General features: G+C 35.4%; 1 protein-coding gene across 2 annotated transcripts in view; it reads left to right on the forward strand.

Annotated features, from left to right (window-relative positions):
* Positions 1–23597, forward strand: part of ZFHX4 (zinc finger homeobox 4) — a 188826-nt gene that overhangs the window by 148584 nt on the left and 16645 nt on the right. For both annotated transcript variants that reach the window (XM_023227772.2, XM_023227773.1), the window contains 5 exons: positions 6170–6238; positions 15554–15670; positions 21879–22012; positions 22401–22601; positions 23177–23294. In XM_023227772.2, coding sequence (XP_023083540.1) covers positions 6170–6238; positions 15554–15670; positions 21879–22012; positions 22401–22601; positions 23177–23294 — 639 coding nt within the window. The remainder of the gene's footprint in view (positions 1–6169; positions 6239–15553; positions 15671–21878; positions 22013–22400; positions 22602–23176; positions 23295–23597) is intronic.

Consider the following 23597-nt stretch of genomic DNA (forward strand, 5'->3'; position numbering starts at 1 on the left):
AGAGTGGTCAGGTGTACATGGTTTGGGGATGAAACTGTTCCACCTCAGATCATCAGGCATTAGATTCTCACAAGGAACACATGACCTAGATCCCTTGCAGGTGCAATTCATAAGAGGGTTCATGCTACCATGAGAATCTAATGCTGCCTCTAATCTGATGCAATGTGGAGCTCAGGCGGTAAATGCTTGCTTGCAGGCCGCTCACCTTCTGCAGGGCGGCCCATTCCTAACAAGCCACGAACCAATAGTGATCCACAGCCCTGGGGTTAGGGACCCCTGCTATAAGGACTTAAATCTAGATAATTGGGCAACTGGTTGATAGATGGAAACACGATTTTACACTGAAATTATCCTCACAGAAGTTTGATCTTTTAATTTCAAAACAATCAGAAATGAAATAGATTCTTATATGGAGAAATATATTAGGAATTAGTAAATTTAAGAATGAATGTTTTAATAAAAGCACTTTAAAATATAAGACATTAAGAAGATATATATATAAGTAATTTATTGCAACTAATTTATATCAGGAACTTATTAAATTCTTTTGAGGCTCCATTACACTGAGGTCATAGATGACTGAAGAAGCAGAAAGAAGTGATCACAAATTCCTGGCTGAGGAGGCCCCAGGAGATAGTACTCCCTAACTATATAAAAATAACTTCTGGGTAAAAACAGACAGGGCAGGGCAAAGGAGCTTTACTTTTCCAGAAAATAAAAAATTACAATCCAACCCCATTCAGATAATTGACACTGGAGCATCCAATGCACTTCAATCTATTACTGCCTGGAAGAAATAATTTAAGAGAAAGCACTACAGGTCAACAAAGATGATGTTGCTTGGTTACTCAAAACCATTTGGTAGCATGCTGAGTTGCTCAGCTTTTTAGAAGAGCAGTCTTTGTATCCGCTTAGGAAAAGAATGGAGAAGACCACTTGAAATCATTTTTAATTGTGAACTTGCTTTATCTGAACACACTGACTTGACTTTTGCAATGCCAAAACAAGTTCAGAGGGCATTGTTAAAATATCGACTACTAAGATAATAATAAATGTTGAATTTGATGTATTCTTCTAAATATTATGCTTGTTGTGATGAATTTGCTTTGAAGCGATGTGAGCTATTTTTTTTTTTTTTTTTTTTAGAAGGAAAAAAATTTAGTTTTCAGGCTGCCTGGCTTAGGAGTCCTGAGGGCTGCCTAGAGGCAGTGCTATCCAGTGGGGAGGTACAGAGCTTTGGAGTCACTCCTTCAAATCTCACTTCTGCTGCTCTGTGCCTTTGGAAAAAGTTAAACTGTCTGAGCTTCGATATCTCATCTCTTCCATAAACACAGTCATTTTTTTTCTGTTGCAGATTACCGTGAGGATTAAGTAAGGAAATGCAGGATACATGCCTAGCACCTAACAGGTTTCCCAAAATGATAATTTATTAGTTTGTAATTAGAGAGCTGCTAATATCTTTTATTGTATTCATGGGCTCTAAAATATCCTTTTACAATTAGTCACATAGCTCCAGTAGAAGTGGGAAAAGCTTCAAAAGTAAAACAGAAGAGGCATGACTAGAAGGATTGCGGAGTGAAGGTTGTTTGACACTTGTGAACTCTATCATAAAATTTAGTCTTTTCTCCAATTAAAAAAAAAAAAACAGTAAGAGTTGGGCTTATTGTAAATGAAAATAACACGGGATTCATAATGTTGCATAGGAATGCAGAAAATGTTTTTCTTTCCCTTTACTATTTTACACCAGTTGGCTTAATATTTACTCTGTTGGTATATATTTTATTTTATGTGCTAAACATTTTGTAAGAATAGTACTATACTTTATTGTTTAATGCATTAGCAAATTATTGGGAGGAGGTGAGATGTGGAAGTTTTGTAGGCAAATAGTATTAGTACTATGCTTGGTAGCTTGAACATATACCCATTATTTCAAAAATTCCAGTTGCCTCTAAAGTTGTGCTGAATGCATCCTAAATTTTGCATGGCTGTTGCAGTCACCTAGTACAGGTTAAATTCATTCCCATATCTTGATCTTGTAATTCTCTGCATAAATATCTAGACTGTTAAAAAATTAAAATTCCAAATCTTTCCGTGGCCATGAGATTTGTATGGATTATAGTTTTGCAAAATTTGTTACCCCAATTAGCGGTGAGGGGACTGGGGTGGGGGCGGAAGGTTTGCCAGATGGGAAAGTGATGATTTTTGAACTGAGATTAAATACCTGAAAGTTGTCGGTTTACTCACCAGAATAAGTATTGCTTGTTCAGGGAAGGAAAAGGTAGAAATGAGTAATGAGTTGGAGACTCATTATGGAGAGGCTTAGGGGTAGATGTGGCAGTAAAAGGTAGTGAGAGAAAGGGCGGTGAGAACTTTCATTCTTATGATCAAAAGGAATTGACCAGCCAGGCGCGGTGGTTCATGCCTCTAATTCCAGCACTTTGGGAGGCTGAGGCGGGCAGATCACAAGGTGAGGAGTTCAAGACCAGTTTGGCCAACATGATGAAACCCCATCTCTACTAAAAATACAGAAATTAGCTGGGCATGGTGGTGCGTGGCTGTAATCTCAGCTACTTGGGAGGCTGGGGCAAGAGAATTGCTTCTTGAACTGGGACCCGGGAGGTGGAGGTTGCAGTGAACTGAGATCACGCCGCTGCACTCCAGCCTGGGTTACAGAGTGAGACACCATTCAAGGAATGGGAACCTTAAACATTTTGGCATTAAGCTTGGTTTTTGTAGATGTAACCATTTAGGTTAGGCTAAAGAAATAGGTGATTAGAAGAATTCAGACCTGAATGAGAACGACAAAAATGAACACTAGAAATCAATGCAGAATTTAAAAAAGGAAAGCTACTTGTAGGATTTAAAAACTATGGTTCAATCTATCATTGTGTTTAAGAGAACTATCCCTGAAATAAAACTGTGTGGGTTCAAATCCCAGCTCCATCACTTGCTATGGGTGTCATAACACACATAAAGATATCATTCAGTACTTGGCACAGAGAAGATACACTGTAAAATGTTGTTGTTGATGGTGATTGCGATGATCAATACACTATTCCACAGAAAATGATGTTGATTACTCCCACATTGTGTTAATAAAAATAGCATAATTTGGCATAATTTTCAAATGTATGATTATCACCAAATTGACAGGATAGGGTAGAATACTGGAAAAGCTAAGTCAATGGCATTTTTTTAAAGAGTATTAAAACAAGGAAGGTCAGGTTCTAGAGAACACAAATTAGTAATCTAATTAAATCACCAGAAAAAGAGACAAATCGTGTTAACAGCAGTCAGATCTGTTATTACAGACCAGTTATTAAAGTGATATATTGTAAGATGCTATGTATCATTACTAGGTTTTAAACATTTCATTTTACACAGGCAGAAGAATATAGATTAATCATTTCATTTTATAAGTTAAAAACTCCTTTATTAAAATATTTATATTATTTGTATGAAGAGAGAAACATTATTGAAGATCTAAACATTCCTTTATGAAATTATTTGTACAAGTAGCTCTCATTGGAGCAGTCTCTAAGTACCACATGACCTAATTTGTAAGATTAAACAACAGTTTCTGATTTTGACATTTTGTATGTTTCATTAAATCACTATCAAATAAAGTAACTTTAATATGGCACCAAATTATTATTTGGTTATATTTTATATTCAAGGAGCATACATATGTTATGAAACAGCAGAATTTTCACTGGTCTAGAGAAAAGTTGCTTTCCCCACAACTTGGTTTCTGACCTTTGCTAAGACTAGGCAAACCTTTACAGGCTCCCAAATATTGTGGTATTACAACTAGACACATTGATAATTTGACAGACTTTTATACCAGACAGACAAGGATTTCATTCCAGGCTATTGGTTTCTAACTTTGTGACCTGAGGCAAATTACTTTAACCTATTTAATCTCTAGCTTCTTGATTTGTAAAAGAAGGATTAATAATTGCCTCATTATGTTATTGTGAGGATTACACGATGGTTTCTATACAAATAGCTTATCACAGTACCTGGCAGAGATAAGAACTCAATAATTTGTCGTTGTTTTATTTTTACTTTCATTAATCTTTAAGGAATAGCAGTTATTTGGTCAAAGTCACCTAGGTACTACTGACATTCATTTTGAACAAGCCTATATAATACGTTGAAATGTGTATGTGGAGGTAGTGATAGAGATTTTCTGATAAATTATGTTGATTCTTCGCTAGAAAAAAGAGAAATGGTTTTCACATACACATACATATATAGAGAAAGCGGGGGTATTGTCTGCATTTGTATTATCTGTGGTATAGTTGACAGAGCTCTGAATTTAGAGTCCTGAAGCTCTGGGAAGTTACAAGAAAGTTCTCATCTTCAGATTCATCTGTTTTAGGATATAGGATGTAGGTTAGTATTTTCTATCAAAGCGTCTTAGGTGACTTTGATGCTTACTCTGTCCTTACTTGAGAATCCATGAAATGAAAAGCTGCATTTGAGGAAATCGAAATTTATTGGGGAAACATACCTGGACCGTGCACAAATTAATACATCATGATAAGTGCTGAAACATACGTGTAAGCTAATCATGATGGGTGCACACAGGAGGCTTCCTGTACTTTTAGTTCTGAGGGAAGAATAGGAGGCTAACAGGGGAAGAACAAAAAGGCATTCAAAGTCAAAGGAACTACGTTGATGAAGGCATAACAACATGAGAAGTTGTCAAGAGAAAGAAGGTGGACTTCTTCAGTGACAAGTAGGATGTCCATTAAGGCTGTGATGTATTTGGAAGCTACTCATGGATTTATAAGTAAACATTGAGAATAAATTTTTTCTTTCATGATGAATTTAACATAATGGTTTTTTGGTGTGGGGGGCGCTGAGTATTTATTATGATTGTATTGTTTTTAAATAGATTACTACTAAAGGTCAAAGGTTTTATACACAGCAGAAAAGACAATTAGTAAATGCAGTAATAGTGCCTTGTTATGCACTTCTATTTTCAAGGTTAATTATTTGTTTAATGAAAGTCTTCAGAATCAACCAGAGATGCCATTGCTAGAAATATAAGTAAACATGATTCCCTTTGGCAGTTAAGAATTATGTGACCATTTTTTTAACTTCTTAATAACATCTGGTCTTTTCAGATGTTAAAGACTACATCATGTTGCACCTTTAGTTGTATTATTTTCTTTTACTGTTACTATTTACATAGTTCTATCTTCATTTTATGCATGAGGGACTTGAGGTTTAGCAAGGCTAAGTAATTCACCCATACCTAGAAGTGATGGAGAAATGATTTGTACTCAAGATTCTATCTTCTAAAAAGATAACTCTTAAGATTTTATGAGGGATTGGATTGGAAAGACAGGGAATTTGAGGCATATAGATGATTATAGAGGCTGCTGAAATGGTCAGGAAGGAGAAGAAGACAGAGGGAACAGAGAGCACCCATGACAAGAGACTTGGTAAAATGGAATCAACAGCAGGTGGTGACTTGGTGTGGAGAAGGAATGAGATGTCGAAGGAAATTTCTGAGGTCCAGTTGTTTCGTTTATTCCATAGGTTCCCCTACAATAGGGTGCAAAAAGGAATCACACAGTTAGGTGACTATATGATTTGTGTTTGGTGTTGAGTTTTGTAAACCAAGACATTGTTGGCTCTTTTGCTCTAAAGCTCAAATAAAAGATGAGAATAAAGATGTGGATTTGCTGATGATTTGGACTTATTCTTCAGGTGCCCCCTCCAGTACCTGATGTTTGCTTTGGCACATCAGCTATCATATACAGTAATGATTTTTTCTTTGCTTTCTGGTACCTTATCAGAGAAGTAAAAGTATGCTCATAATTTATGTAATGTGCTATTGTCACTCTAACACATAATCCTATAAAATGTATGCTTGTCTAAATAGTCCAATGACAAAAATCATAATGATCCTTTCCTGCTCCTATATTTTCTCTACCAGTGTGTTTGTTCTGTGCTGCTAATAATTAAGAAATAAATCTAATCCTATCACTCCCTGGGCTCATTTTGCCAGCTACTGCTCACTAGGAGACTCACCTGAGCTTCATCTGATATTCATCTCTCCTGACTGCCAAATTTTGGGTTCTTGTGATATTTGCCATGATGTGAGAGCTAGATATAGCATGCTGATTACCTTTCACTCTGATGTCTTCTGCAGAAACTGCCTCATTGGGAGCCAGGACTTGTGATGATGATCTTACAGAGCAGCAGTTGAGATCAACCTCAGGTAATGGTTCCTATTCCTTCTCAAAATATTTCCCTGTCCTAAATGAGTTGCTTTTGTCATTCTCACAATTGATGTAATAAACATTCTCTGGAACTTCTCTAATTAGATCTGATCATATGGCTTATTCAAATAAAAAGCAAAATCAAATAAATTCAATAATTGGAAGTATATGTAAATTGACTTTACATTTTAGAGCAGTTTTAGGTTCACAGCAAATTGAGAGGAAGGTATAGACTTCCCCAGTACCCTCTCCCCTGACACATGTATAGCCTTCTTCATTATCACTGCCTGCCCATCAGAGTGGTACACTTGTTCAGTAATGAATCTGTATCGACACAACGTTATCACTCATACACCTTGTTCAGTAATGAATCTGTATTGACACAACGTTATCACTCATACACCGTAGTTTTCATTAGCGATTACTCTTGGTGTTGTATATTGTATGGGTGTGGACAAAAGCATAATGACATATATCCACCGTTATAATATCATATAGAACAGTTTCACTTCCCTATAAATCTTCTGTGTCAGTCTGTTCATTGTTTCCACCTTCTTGACCCCTGGAAACCAGTGATCCTTTATAGTCTCTATGGTTTGACTTTTTCCAGAATGTCACATAGTTGGAATCAAATAGTATGTAGTTTTTATAGATTGGCTTCTTTCACTTAGTAATATGCATTTAAGTTTTCTCTATGTCTTTACATGGTTTGATAGTTTATGTCCTTTTACTGCTGAATTATATATATAGTCTGGATATATCACAGTTCATTTATTCACCTACTGAGAATAACTTGGTTGATTCCAAGTTTTGGCAATTACAAATAAAACTATTATGAGCATCTGTGTCTAGGCTTTTGTGTGGACATAAATTTTCAACTCCCTTTGATAAATGCCAAGGAGTACAATTACTAGATTGTATGATAAGAGCATGTTTAGTTTTGTAAGAAACCACCAAACTGTCTTCCAAAGTGGTTGTACCATTTTGCATTCCCACCAGCAATGAATGAGAGTTCCTGTTGTCCCACATTATCACCAGCATTTGATGTTGTCAGTGTTCTGGATTTTGGCCATTCTCATAGGTGTGTAGTTGTATCACATTGTTGTTTTCATTTGCATTTCCCTGATGATATGTGATGTGGATTTTTTCATTCATGTAATCTTTCATATGCCTATTTGCCATCTGTATATCTTCTTTGGTGAGGTGTCTGTTAAGGTCTTTTGCCGATTTTTTAATTGAGTTGTTTGTCTGCTTGTAAGAGTTGTAAGAGTTCTTTGTATATTTCATATGACAGTCCTTTATCAGATACGTGTTTTCCAAATCTTTTCTTCCTGTCTGTGGCTTGTCTCATTATTTTCCCACAGTATCTTTCAAAGAGCAAAAATTTTAATTTTAATGAAGTCCAGCTTATCAATTCTTTCTTTCATAGATCATGCCTTTAGCGTGGTATCTAAAAAGTTGTTGTTAACCCCAAAGTCATCCAGATTTTCCCTTATGTTATCTTCTAGGAGTTTTATGGCATTGTGTTTTGCAGTTAGGTCTGTAATCCATTTTGAGTGAATGTTTCTGAAGTATGTAAGATCTGTGTCTGAACCTTTTTTTTTTTCTTTTTTTGTGTGGATGTTTGTAGCTTCTTAAAGAATAAGTTAAAACTTCCGCTAATAATTTTTCACATCGATATTTATACACTATGAAACTTCACCTAAATTATAGATTTTATACAAAGTATATATTAATAAGCTGGATATTGTTTTTCACAAGTCAAAGAACCTAGTCGATGGAGTTATTTTTGGTAATTATTGAATTCATTGGATTTTGTATAGTCACGTCAACATATCCTCTAATCCTTTTGCTTTGGTGTATATATATATTTGTTTAAAAAAGGCAGTTACACCTTCTTAGCTGCATTATATTCAGATAATGTAAAAGGAAATTCACTCCTCCTACTACAACACACCTCATTTATTTCAGCTATGTATTTCTGCTATATAAGTATGACCTCAGTTTCCAGATTTATCCAATTGGAATAATAACATGCTATATAGAACAGTAAATGATTATCAAAGGTCCTTTGCATTCACAATGGTATATTGGAATACTTAAAATGAAAACAATTTTGCAAGTGAAAACATTGCTTCCATAGTCAGGACATTCCTCATAAAAAATACCAACTTCAAAGCTAAGTTTACCTTTACCTATGCATGTCTCATCAATACTTTTAAAAATGTTATTTTCCCCTAAAAAGCTAGAGAGCATATTTAATATGAAATAGAATAAACCTACTCTCCCTCCCCTACCTCAAACCAATGAAAAGATTTTATTAATGACTCAGCAGTGCTATGGCCAAAATCAAGAGTTATGGCAAAAATTTCAAGCTAAAAGAGATTACTTCCTGTCAATGCGTTTCTTTATTGCTTTGTAACAAAGACATCAAAATCTACATTATTACTTCAATCTCTCTGAGAATCTTTAGACTTAGATATTGCCATACCTTCTAGATATTTTCATCTAGATGTTCTGTAGTGAGGCTAAACACAACAAATTCCAAATTGAACTTCCTTTTCCGCAAAACTATTTGTTCTCCTCTTTTCTCCATCTCAGTGGATGACATCACACCATAGACTTAGTTGCGCAAATAGTCAAATTAGAAATCATCAGTTTTATCTAAAATATTAGTGAGTATCTTCTATATGCCAGAGACTGTTGAGCAAACATTGTGAATAAAACAGATGAAGTCCCTCACTTTAGATAGTATCTCTTAACAAATAAACAAAAAAGTATTTTCAGATTGCAATAAATGTGATAAAGGAAGTTAAAGAGGTGATTTGTTAGAGCAGAGGTTCTCAAAGGTGATCTCCTTTCAAACAGCATCAGCGCAACCTAGGAACTTGTAAGAATGCAAATTACTGGGCCCAACCCAGACCTACTGAATCAGAAACACTAGAGGTGGAATCCAGCAAGCCCCTCACGTGGTAGTGATTCTGCTAAAATCTGAGGACCTTACTTGTGTGACAGCTCATCAGCTACTTTAGAAGCAGTAGTCAGAGAAGTTCTCTGAGGAAATGACAAGTGATTCGAGTCCGGGTTAATGAAAAGGAGCCAATTATTCAGAGTCTGGGAGAATGTACTTCAGAGTTTGGAAAAAATTGGTCCCATTCCAGGAAGAGAAAGAAAGCTTTCTCATCATGGAGAAAGATGAGGGAGTGAGGAGGAGTGTAGCATAATATGCAGCCAGAAAAGTAGGCAAGGGCTTAATTGTTTCAGCCTAGTAAGGAGTTGTTATTGTTATTCTAAGTGAAATAGTAACCTATGTCAGAGTTCAAGTAGGGGAATGGATTGATTTTATTTAGTTGTGCAGAATAAATTATAGGAACACAAGAATAAGTCTTATCTAGTTATAAGATCATAAGGAATATAGGTAAGATATTAAAGGTACTAGCAGGGAAAATGTAAAGTAGATGGATTCAGTATACATGAAGTATCTTGGAAGTAGAAATAGTATGATTTACTGATGGATAGGACGCATATGAGTGGGAAAGAGAAGACTAAAGGATGTCTCTTGCTTGTGCTGGGTGGTGGCGCTGTTAATTGCAATGGTAAAGTTGGGGAAATGGAGTAAGAAGTGTTGAGGAGCATTGAGAGCTCTGATTTTGGCATACTAAATTAGATAGACTTTTTGGACATCCAAGTAGAGTTACAAAATATAAAGCCATCAGTCCGGATGAGATCATCTAGGGAGGTAATGTAGATAGAGAAAGGGCTTAGTACTAATAAGTGGAGACACTCAAGTATTTAGTTGTTGTTTAATAGAGGAGGTCCCAGCAAAGCAGAATAAGAAGTAATTCTCAGAGAGGCAGGATAAAAATCACAATTACCTGATGCAATTAAATCCAAAGAGAGGCACAATTTTCCAGAAGAAGGGAGGAGTAACATCGGTTGAGCAAAGAAAGTGAAGTAAGATGCAGAGAAGTAACCACTGAATTTTACAGCATGGGAGTCATTGATGACTTTGAGAGGAGGAATTAACATGAACAGAAACCAGGCTGAATAATAAATGTGATTTAGTAGAGAGAGAAATGCAAAAAGAAAAAAAATAAAATAAAACCAAGCCAGACTACCAAGACACAATCAAACACCTCTTTTACACTTTATTAAAGGGAAATAGGGGCTGGGGTAGCAAGTGGACTTTTTCTTTTCTTTCCCAAACTTTGCTTTCTAAACCCAATTCACTGTTCCAACTAACATGTATTGCCTGCCTACTGTATTCCAGGCACTGTTCCAGCTGCTTCTGGCACAAAGATGGATAAGATAATCACTATTTTCAAAAAATGTTTACCTATTACAGCAAGTAGGCAATATACAGATAATTTCCACAAATTAAACTGTGGTGAACGGTTCAACATCAGCATACAGGTTGGGAAAAAAAGCATTTATCCAGAAACGCTAATCCTAGTTCAGGGTTCAGAGAAGACTTTTTAGAGAAGAAAACAATAAATAGTACTCAATAGTACTAGTAATAATACAGCTATGATTTTTAATATTTTTTTTACTAAGCTTGTGCTCACCAATTTGTATATGTTATTCCATAACAAACCTATGAGATAATTATTATTAACTCCATTTTTATAGATGTTGAAACTGATATTTCCCAAGATGATTTGAAGGAAAAGTGGAATTTACACAGTGAAGAAAAGTTGTTCTAAATAAGATAAGGAATTGTAATGGTACATATAGGAAGGGAGAAAGCGCTCCAAAGAGTTGGGCTTATTGAACGGTGGTTACAAAATGTGAGCTGGACCAGGAACATCGGCATTACCTGGAAACTCAACAGAGAAGCAAATTCTCAGGTTCAACTCTAGACCTACTACACTATAACCTTTCAAGATGGGGTGCAGTAAAATCCCAAGATGGGTGAATCTGACACTCTAAAGTGTAAGAAGACTGTTCTCAAGCACTACGTGTTATGTAGGATGTGAACAAAGATGAAACTGGAGTGATAGACAAGGACCAGGTATCTTGGACATATTCTCACTATGTACAGAAGGCTGAGTTATTTCTTCATAAGTGATAGGACTCACTGAAATATTTTAAGTTGGGAAGTCAGATTTAAGTAGGTCATTCGAAGAATAGATTTGAGTGGGGCATGACTGGGCAAGGAGATCATGGAGGAGTCTAGGAAAGAATGCTCACAAGCAAGGTGTCTTGTACAGAGACACTCAATATGTTAATATAAAACTAAGGATGTCTAAGTTACTAAGTTTCCTCTTTATATGAGCACTTCATGGGTTTAAAAAATATGAAGTGCTTTCTTAGCAGACTCAGAGGAGAGGGATCCTAAACCCAGTTGTATGTTAAGACAATGGGAACTAAGGGCCAGACACACTGGCTCATGCCTGTAATCCCAGCACTTTGAAAGGCTGAGTTGGCGTATCATTTGAGGCCAGAAGTTCGAAACCAGCCTGGCCAACATGATGAGACCTCGTCTCTACTAATAATACAAAAATTAGCTGGATGTGGTGCTGCATGCCTGTGGTCCCAGCCACTTGGGAGGCTGAGGTGGGAGGATTGCTTGAACCCAGGAGGCAGAAGTTGCAGTGAGCCGAGAGTGTCACTGCACTCCAGCCTGGGTGATAGAGTGGGGCTCCGAAAGAAAGAGAGAAAGAGAGAGAGAGAAAGAAAGAGAGAGAGAGAGAGAAAAGGACAATGGGAAATAACTACAATTGGGTGGTACTTGGATCAAAGGGATACGACTGATGTACATTGCTTAGAAATTGCATAATGTTGTAGGATACATTAATAGCAGTGTTCCAATTGTTTGTTATTGTTCAAATGAAAATACTCTAAGCTAGTCATTCAAAACAATTTCTTTTAAATATAGCCAATGTGTATATGTAGAGTAACTTATAAGATCATTTTAGACATGTCAAAAATGCTCGGGAATGTTTGTTGTAACATATTTCTACAATATAAGACTATAGTATTTCACCTTCTTTCTATTATTTTGAAACATGTAAAAATGAAAAAGTATTATCATTTGTCTGAAAATTGGGATGTGGGACGTTCAAATGGACCTTGATATACATGGTAAGTTTAAGTATAAACATTGTAAAGATTAATATAGAAATATTATATTTTCTGTATTTCATGAGGCAAAAGAATAAATTGCACGTGACATATACATATGCTGTATACATGTATACTTATGTTGAATACAACAGTGTCATGAAGTGATTTAATACTTTCACTATTACTGCATGTAATATATTAGTGAAGAGGTTTATTGGTGAAAATGAAAACCGCTATGGCATCTTTATTTTGGAATTTTATGTAGTATATTTTCCTCAGTTCTACCGTATCTATTTAATACATTTAGTGTTTTATATATATATATATATATTTCCCTTACATTTCATAATATTTTACAACTGAGAATATGTGGTGGTTGAAAGTTAGAATGTAATCACTCCTTCCCTTAACCCAGGTTCTAACCTACAGGCTTTCCAGAGAAAGTGGTTTCTCCACATTCATACTCTTGACTCTAAAGTCTATTTATACAATGAATGTCAAATTTATTTCTGAAACCCTCTTTGAGAATAAAAGTGCCCTTTTATTCTGACTTATATGAAACTTTATGATGTGTATAAGTTACCTTTCGATTATGTTTTTGCATGATTAAAAATTTGCAAAGTTCTTATGGCTCCAAAGAGCCTACCTGTAATAAACAGCTTTCCCCTTCTAAACCACAAAACAGGTCTGAATTGCTTGGGCATTAGAGCTAATTGCCTGCCTACTTCAAAGGAAGAACCTGAAAAGAGAGAGGGGAAAAAAGTCACAGAAGCAGAGGCAGAGCAGGCAAATCCACCTCTAAAGGTTATGAGTTGTGGCTTGGAGGAGCCGGGCAAAGTTATGGCCTCAGAACTGCTGTTTGCGATTAAGTTGATGGGGAGCGTCTATCCCACAATCTTTCCCTGCTGCTGACACAGAGTCTTTGTTCACATTCAGATTTCTCAAACTGTTGCCAGGGTCAGGCTGAGGTCAGACACCACAGTGATGTATAGAAGAACATGTCTGGGAATTTCTCTCACACTTGAAACACATACCAGAAAATGAAGAAGAGGACCCTGCAAAATCTGTCTGATGAGACCCAGATTATATACTGTAGCTTTTCTTTTAGTGCCTTCATAATTTTCTTTTTCTTCTCCTGACACACAATGTTTTATTAATGTGAGTTGTGATAGCTCTTACAATTTTATGTCCCCTCAAGATAAGGACACTCAGTGGCACGCTGACACTTTATTTTCCAGCCCTGGGGGAAAGGCCCAGTAAATCTACTCCGAGAATTCGTGCATCCTTTCCCCAGGATGAGTTGAAAAGTAATTGCCACAAGCCGTCATAGGTCGCGAACTAGAGATCATGTCACGTGTGTGAATTTGGGAGGGACACAGCCCAATCCAGTTGATCTCAGCCCTCCAGCCTCCCAAATCCAGTTCAGCCACCAGCACTTTACCTACCAGCATGGCCTGGTGCTCGGAGGGGGGAGCCTGTGTTTGATCAGTAATTACCACTGATGGGTGAAAGCAGGCTAGCGCCAGAAGAGGTGTTATTTCTTTCTCTTCTTGAAGTTAAATTTCTGAGTGTATTTGCCTGAAAGGGAAGCTACCCTCAAACCCTCAGATGATTGACCCCCTAAACAAGGGCCATCCCTCTGCTTTTGTGCAGAGGCAAAGGGCAAAAATGGAATAAATGGATTTGTATGGTGCCTTTGAGGACTCACAGTTGAAACAAACTCTTATTTTGAATGTATTTAATTTAATGTCTTTGTTTTCTCTTACCTTTTTAGAGTTTCCTATTGAGCCCAGAACTGTCCCCTTCTGTTGTCCTGCTCACACAGTTGTAGAGCATGGCTGGCAAGTGAGGCACTAAATAAATTTTTTTTTTTTTTTTTTTTTGGTGCTCAGCTGCTACATATGACAGTGGATATTTCATTCTGCTGTCAGAATGTTATTAATAAAACATGGGGTGTGGAAAGGGCCACGATTTTCCCTTTCAATCACTATAGCATTTGCAATGAAAATTTTATTCAGTGTGTAATTTTCAGTTAATGCTTGACACTTAAAATGTCCATAGCAGCGTTTTGTATGGTTATTGAAGGGTTAATTGTATCATGTTCTCTGCATAAAAGCTCTGCTTATCAAAAGCAAATAGAAGAATGTATGCAAATGTGTGTCGGTGACCTTTTGCCTTTCCAGGGTTAATTTATATGGTCATTAAAGATTTTATGAAATTGAGCAGCCCGGTGCTTCAAATCCCATTTTACCTTCTTCTCCTAATTTATGTAATTCCTACCTGAACAGGGGAATATGATTTTTATTTTTTGTGCTGCAATGAAAACAGCATGCCATGCTGTGGGGAGTTGCGAGCCTGGTTATCTGGCATTACTCAGATTGCTAAAAATTCATTAAAATGTGACATCAGCACAGTGAGAGACAAATGATCGCAGGATGAAAGAGAACAGTGGGCCTTTCACGGATTAGTGCTACACAGCCCCAGCATAGAGGCTAACTGCATAAACAGATTAATCCACCAGCAGTGGCATAGCTAAGATTTACAGAATAATTAAATAGGGTTGAGTTACTATGAGGATTTCCATGTAATCTAGCTGGTGTGAACCCGTGAATGAGGTGTGGGGTGATGCAGTTGTCATAGAAGTATACCTTGTTATATCCTAAGCCCAGTATAGCTCCCTCTACAGAAAAAAAAAAAAAAAAAAAAAAATCCCCAGTGTCACTGAAGTTTTGAGATCTTACTCTCACAAGATTCCAAAGAATTCCTTTGGGGTCTGGGGTCTGAAAGCAGGAGTAACACCTGTCTTATATTTAACCCGTTGTTATATTATTTAAGATTTTTTTCTAAAAATCTGTTTTCTTGTTTTTTTTTTTTCCTGACACATATCCCAGTCCATGTAGCAGTGGGTTTATGTTGTTACAAGGTTCTACTATTGAAATCACAGAATTGCTTTATACTCATTTTTTAAATATGTTTCAGTTTAAACTGTACTAAAAAGAATTTATTTTAATTTAATATAGACCCATCTTCTCAATGGATACAAAAGAAGATCCTTTAGATAAAAAATTTGCATTGGTACAGTCAGCATGATCAGCATAGACTTTCGCATAAATTTGTGTTCTCATTTGAGTATGAATACCTGTAGATGATTCATAAATAACGAAGTTTTCAAGTGATCACCTAGTTTATTTCAGCATGAATTTTTGGGAGGTTTTCAGTTCTACTGATTGCTCTGCCTTTCTTAACAGAAGAACAAAGTGAGGAGGCAGAAGGAGCTATTAAGCCTACAGCAGTGGCCGAGGATGACGAAAAAGACACAAGTGAGAGAGACAATAGTGAAGGCAAAAACTCTAATAAAGACTCTGGTAAGATGCAAGAATCTTTCACCTTGGCATTTCTCTATACCCATTCCCTGCCATCAACTCTTCCTTCACCATCCCCCCACCCCAGAAAACTTATTAAAAGCTTTTAGTCATTTTAAACTGTCTGAACATTCCCACTACTATTCATTGCATGTGCATTTTGCATGTGATTTCTATCAGTAGCCTCCCATTGACCTATTTTTAATCATAACCATCTGACAGAATAGATGTGGATAAGTTGAAGAATATTACAGGACGACCAGTGAGATTATTTTTTAATCAAATCAGTTTGTGTGCTTGTAATTTTTTAAGCGCCTTTCATTAATCTTAGCTATACTTGTGATTCCTCTGATGGCATATTAATTTTTCATAAGCATAAGATTAGATATCACTTGAATTTTGTCATTCAGTCACATGTATTCGCCCACCAAACCATGTAACCCTAAAAATAAATGCTAGTTTTCCTTGCTTTTTTACAACTTACACTCAGGAATTTGCCCTTTTTTAGGGCATCTATTTGAGGTATTTCAAACAAAATCCAGTGAAAAAGTTTACAGATGATTCAGCCTAAGAAAGAGGAAATATCATTGAAAAGGGATTAGGTGCTGGGTAATTTTGATCTTCTAGAATAGACAAATCCCAGTAATGAAAGCTACTGTCTTTGAAAACAAACCTTCGTGTCATGACATTTACTTGTGCACAAACAAACCCTAGGCCAGCATCTGGTATGGATACCTAAGGCTTTTACTGTGTTTGATTTGGCAAATATATGACTTCATCCATGCTTTGTATGTATGAGATGGAAATCTATGGTTGCAATGAATATTACATTGGCTACTTTTGCTGCACGCTATACCTAGTTTTATTATGTTGGACTCATTGAAGCAGAAGAAGTGCTGAAACGGGTTCAAGCCTATTAGTTTCAGGTAGTCATCTATCTTTTCCTTGAATTCCAGTGACAGCCGCATATAAAGGAGCTTGTATTCACTATGAAGACATTGGGTTGCACAAAAAATATCATTTTTACATGCAAGTTTATTTAAACCTGAATCATCCCACATTTGTAATTCAGTCCTTGCATATCTAAGTTTTGCATTCCCTTTAAAAATTATCTGAAGGGCCTCTCTGCTCCCCTCCCCACACTATTCAGTACTAAATTTCTTTCAGGAGGCCAGTGAGAAAAGCGTCACTGAGATTTGCTCCTAGGATATAGTGTCTAACATGTGATTCTGATTTGACTTAAACAAAGAAGATCTAAGGTTGATATTAAGCCAGAAGCAATGTAAAAAGAAGCCTTAGCTGTATATTAGTAAGCTGGCTCCTGAAGTTACTGAGGAGGAATTAGAAGTACCTAGTGATAAGTTAATGTGAAAGACGGTACCATCTAAACTTTATTTGAAAAAGATTGGAAATAGCAAGGTGGTTTTTTCACTTTCTGTGATGGACCTTATCAAATTAGCTGCTTGCCTGGTTCAGAGAGGGCAAGGTTCTGTCTGCGTTCAGTGGTATCTTTCACATAGTAGTACCAAAACAGATTGCAGAATATATCCTTCTCATTCTTCAGAAGAATGTATAACAGAGATATCAGATTTGTGTTAATTCAATGCCCATGTAATACTGAAGTATATGACATTATGCCAGGTCTTAAATGTCTAATATCTAGTACCTTGTAAAGGATGGATTCTGGAAATCTCTAGAAAAATTGATCTAATTTTACCATTGAGGAAAGAATCTGGCTTGGAACATAGCACAGATGCCAAGGCTCTGTCTTTACCAGTGCCACTTACTGCTCCGCAAAAGTAGTGGGCTCAATCACTCCCTAATGGGCTGATGAATTATTGTTCTTCCTTGGGCACCTAATTGTACCATCCAGACAGGACTTGGACATTTGAGAGGATACAGACAATTGTATAATGGTAGTTATTTAAAACAAATTTTATCCCCATAGAAATGCCTTCCTGGGTTTATCTGTAAGGATAAAAAATAAGCTCTAAGCAAGGACCAACTAAAAGCAGTTGCTGAAATGCTAATATTTAGCTTTAAAACCTTCCAGCCTTCAAGACAGCTCTTGTGGCTGACAACTAACATGAACATTTAACAAAGTTTTCTGCCTTCTAAATTGAATGCTTTTAGGTTTAAAAAATTATTACATGGATTTTCTCTCATATACATTTCTAATGATTAAATAACCACTTATATTTATTGTTTTTCTTTATATGTGTCATAAATGTAAAAAAAATACTAGCAAGTTTACAAATAATCACTATCTTCGTATGCTAGATGGGAAGGTAGTTTGAGCCAACTTTAACATAGAATTTTTTAGACAGGAAAGAATTAACATATGTTAGGAAGGCTATGTTTGTGTAAGCTGTTGTGCTATGTTGCTGACATTAATCTGCAGGAGTAGAGCTTTCAAAATGAGATGTGGCAATATGCAAGTTATATTTGCTGAATATTCATTCATAATAGAAAAGCCTTCTAATGCTTCATTTATATTGTCATTTAAATCTAGTGTCACTTTAGATTAATTATAATCCAAATTATAGCTCTGTGCAGTACAAGAATTAATACACAGTTTATCGAGATTAATACATTTGCATTGAAAATGTAATATGTCTCTGCCTTGGCTAAGGGGACCACTTTTTAATAAGGGAGTAAACATGAGGAAAGATGGAAATTAACCTTCATTATTGCAATTAAAATTATCCTTTCATTCTAGTCTCATTAGAAAGAATACTGTACTGGTAATTATAATTTATAATTATTTGGAGTTGAATAACATCTTCTGTTATATCCAAGTTTTATACTATTCAAACTTTATTAAAAACATTGACTCAATATAACTCAGTACTTAGTTTTTTTTTAAAGATTTGCTTTGAGTACATGTGCATTATTGGATTATTCTTACTTGTTACGAGTATAAACCATTTTACAGCCTTCTGTATTTTAGGGATTGAAAATTATTAAGAAGGTGGTATCTGCATTGAAATGAATTATGTCATTTGTTATATTAGCAATCTCATGCAAGTTAAATAATCCCATAGCTGACAGGTAATCATTTTTTTCATCTATTTGGCAGTGCTTATTTGTAATTAGACTGAATTTTTTAGTTAAAATGAATGAAAATGACATTGTTTTTTGAGAATATTGTGTTGTCCTCAATAACACAAAATAAATTAGGATCCTATTTAAAATTTTTTTCTGATCTAGGGTAACCAACAGTGTTTATTTCAAATAAAGTTGCAGACATAAACTATAAGCAATCATAAAACTTAAAACCTTCCTCAAATTAATTGACCCTTATTTAATAGGCATTTCCAGGATAACACAACTTAGAAAAAAGATCCCAGAGTTGATTTTCTATAATTTACCAGGGATGCCATAATATGAAACCTAAGATAGTATCCCTTTGAGTAAGAAAGGCATACATGCATAGAATGTAACATCCTTCGTCTTTACATAAATAATCCTGATGACTTGCCTCATCCTCCAGGATCTGTTTTTGTCATGTTACCACATCTCGATATTCTCTACTTTCTCTTACTATCAGTGCCACACATTTTTGAGGTACCTAGCTAATGTTAGATGTTCTAGCTTTCATTTATAACTTCTTTGTAATTTCAAATAAAATGGTCTTTAGGAGGCTCCTGGCTTATATTAAGATTATGGTTTAAGTTAATTAGCCAGAAAAATTTTGAGGCTGACACATACTGTGTTGAGTACTACAGCCAACAGTTGTTGCAATGGCCATGTGATAGTGACCCTAAAACTTAACTCTTACTTTTTTGATGCAGCATAGAACATCACTAAATTCCAAAGCAATTATATTTTTGATGAATATTAATAAGCATAAAAATAAATAAATAATTCTTAATATACATGGTATCAATTATACATTATGCACACCAGTGTGTGGGCATAGTAGAATATTCCAGATCTTGAAATCAATACATTTTTTGATCCCTGACAGTCTCAATATGAGAATAAAATACACATTATATATGCTTATGGAAATGAGTCTATAGCTATACATTTAATAGATTTAGAAGTTTCTGAAATATTTATTCTATTTCTGATGATCCAAAGGGCCTGCAAGCAACAAAGTCATGGAAATTCTCTTTTAACTTGTGTGTGACAGTCTTTGATAGCACAGAGACCCAGATCAACTTACTGGTCATGTCCAATTCCACCATGTACGCAAAAGAATGATAAGGGTATATGACAGAGTATTATTCTCCTAAGGAAACATATTCTTACTTATTAGTGTGGGAACTTTTAAAGAAACATCTCACAGGAGAAGGCAATTGATAGACATTGGTTGATTTAAATGGCAATAATTTTATACAACTTAGTTTGACATTTTAAGCAGTAAGTTTTATTTGAAAATATAAAATATCATAGTTTTCTTAAATGTTTGCTTTTTAACACTTTTAAAACAATATTCCAAGCATATTCAGCTTTGAGAAAGAAACATATTCTTCTATTCCAGAGTTAATTATGACAAGAAAATAGGAATTATGACTTTCCTATTTTGATGTATCTTTTGATATCAAATACTTGGGCATTTTTTAATCAATGTAATGAAGCTTTTCAGTCTTTCTTGGATTTAAGTTCATTCAAATTCAAATATCATAAATTATTTTTTCAAATATCTAGAAATAACCTAAATGTCTCCAACATATATAGACAAATGTACCAACTCAAATAAATTCTAGTGCTTGTAAATCTAGAAATCAGTATCAGTGTAATCTGATGAAAACTTTGCATTAATTCTCTGTCTACTATGAACCACAAGAGAATAAAATTATTGTCATGATGTCATCTAAATTATATTTTAATTTTGGTCTGCATGGAATCACTCTTGCTTTTATATTTCTTTCTGAATTTGAAATTTCTGAAATTATTTATAAGGTATAAAACATGCATCTCTCTTCACAGTTGAAATAGAATGTATTTTTTTTGTTTATTTTTACTTTGTTTCCATAACATCCTTGACCTTATTTTTAAATTAAAACTGGGTTATTTTGCAATAAGGTGCAATTTGTTCATTTATATGAACCGTATGTGGATTGAAAAAAAATCAAGATAAATCTTCATGCACAGCATACAATCAGATTACGCCTGGACTATATATTTACGCGGGGTCTGATAGCAATCAATGGTTTAGCTTCATTGCATTTCAAGATGTATTTGCACCCAGTTGTCCAGTGATAGTGTCCTCACCCTGGAAATAATTTAGTTGCAAATTGACTGGAAGATGGTGAAAATTGAAAGTTAAAATTAGAAATACTCATAATAAACAGCAGAAAAAAGGTCAGATGATGCCATGCTATGATGAGATTGGAATGGCTGGTAAATGAGGTTTTGTGTTTGTCGTGAGATGTATGTGACATGCCTACCCAATGTCGCTGTAATATCTAGCCTTGCAGAGGAGATTATTGGGCAAATTGATGCTGGAAAGAATTTTCTGTTAGACTGGGAAATTAGAATTGCACTCTTTTCTTTGATGTGTATGAGGCTCCTACATATTATACTGCTGGTCTAGGCAAAATTTGAAATCATTTTTAACACCAAATATTTGGATTAACCTCATAAAACCATTGTCTTCTTGAGATTTGTACTAAATGTTATATGCACAGCCAACTGCTGAAATATCTACAGCAAAGAGTAAATCACTAATAGCAGCAGCAGATATATGTGATTAATTTTACAATCCTTTCCATTTTTAAATCCATTCATGACATAAAATTATTACTATTGAGTTTCTGAATTATAATCAGTCAACCCTTCTCAGAATGTTGAAATATTTTAAGTGTCAAAGAATTTCAGAAAAGAGATAGGTAATTAAATGTTAGTGGAAATAATGATTTTTTAAGTTAGTATTTGTGAAAGGGAGTAGATTTGCTTTAATGTGGTAAAGGCATTCTGAGACACCAGAGAGCATGTGTTATTGATGAATCTTTCAAGGCCACCTAGGGTTATCTAAACATGAAACAGGAGTACATTTTAAAATACATTTATAAAGTCCACTTAGTCAGTGGACAAAAAGAAGTGTTCTTATTGCCTTTTGAGATTAACATTATTTAAAACTGCTTATAGGTTCTTTTTGTGATTCAGTGTGTTTAGAGTCACAACTGTTTGAAAAACATAATTTTTCTCATTTTGGAATTGTGTTTTTAAATTGAGTTGTTCTATTCTTTTTGGGAATCAGGGATAATCATACCAGAGAAGGAACTAAAAGTTAGTGTGGCAGGGGGTACCCAGCCACTCCTGCTGGCAAAAGAAGAGGATGTTGCAACAAAAAGGTCAAAACCTACAGAGGACAATAAATTCTGTCATGAACAGGTAAATACGTTTTTCCTCCTTTATTGTGTAAATCTTTATTTTTTTATTGCTCCTGATAGTTTTAAAGCCCCAAATGATTCCATGCTGTTGAAATGTATGTAGACATTGCAATTGGCAATATAATTAACTTGTGGTATTACTTCTGATGTTCTAAAGTCATCAGAATACAATAACTATGTTCAAATAGCTAGAAGAGAAGATTTGAAGTGGTCTCAGTACAAGAAATAATGAATGTCTGAGCTGATGGATATCCCAGTTACCCTTATTTGATTATTACACATTGTAAGCATGTATCAAAATATCACATGTACCCCCAAAATACAACTACTATGTATCAAATGAGAAATGCATTAACTAATAGTGGCCATGTTTATTCAATATTTTCCAGTTCTATCAGTGTCCTTATTGTAACTACAATAGTAGGGACCAAAGTCGTATCCAGATGCATGTCCTATCACAGCACTCGGTGCAGCCGGTCATCTGCTGTCCTCTCTGCCAGGACGTCCTCAGCAACAAAATGCATCTCCAGCTGCATCTGACACATTTGCACAGTGTGTCTCCAGATTGTGTTGAGAAGCTGCTTATGACAGTAAGGATACCAAATATTGATGCATGTGTGACAAAATCTGTGTTAAGAATGTCAATATAAAATCTGTAATTATTGGTTTATATTATATTGTTTATATTATATTGTATTTCTTCAGAGCTACTTAAAGCTCTGTTATTGCTCATGTTATAGGAATCACATTCAAGGCCCATATGTGACCTCTTTTGCTTGGAAAAAAATATAGAACAAGGCAACGCTTAGTAAAGAACATTATTTTGCAGTCTTCTTTTTATATCTATAATGTTCATCAAATAACCCCAGTGGGCACCTTGCGTTTCAAACTTGCTTCATTATCATTATAAAAAAAATAACCTACAGAAACCTGTAAGCCATAATAACAATAATAATAATAATAATAATAATAATAATAATAATACATTGCCACAGCATTGATCTAAAGTTTGAAGGTGTGGCATTGATCTGTAACATCCACAAAACATCCCTGCTTTGGTTAAGGAAAATAAATGTAAATGGGATATGCTACCAGCAAAAGAGAGATGTGATGGAATTTGTGATTTCTGGGGTACATTTGACATAAACCCCTTTGGTTTTCAAAGGTGCCTGTCCCTGATGTGATGATGCCAAACAGTATGCTACTGCCAGCAGCTGCCTCTGAGAAATCAGAGCGGGACACGCCTGCAGCCATGACAGCTGAGGCGTCTGGGAAATATTCAGGTATGCCATCTTATCATCAAGACTTGTGGACAACACAAAGCTTAGGGGCTTTGCATTTGTAGTGGTGCCCAAAGATTATTACTATCAAAAGATTTTTGTAAAGCATGGGGGAAAAATGTATGCCATTTCAAAGAGCCATATTTTCCAAGGCATATTTTATGTCTGGTTACCTGTAAGTGACCTCAGGGGACCAAGTGTCAGACACCCAGGAAAATTCTGTGTGATCTAATTCATGAACACCAAGGGATGGCCCTTAATATCACACTAATTGCAGCAAGCTGTAATGACCTTTGACTTGCTTCC

The sequence above is a fragment of the Piliocolobus tephrosceles genome, chromosome 7 (assembly GCF_002776525.5).
Source record: "Piliocolobus tephrosceles isolate RC106 chromosome 7, ASM277652v3, whole genome shotgun sequence".
Lineage (NCBI taxonomy): Eukaryota > Metazoa > Chordata > Mammalia > Primates > Cercopithecidae > Piliocolobus > Piliocolobus tephrosceles.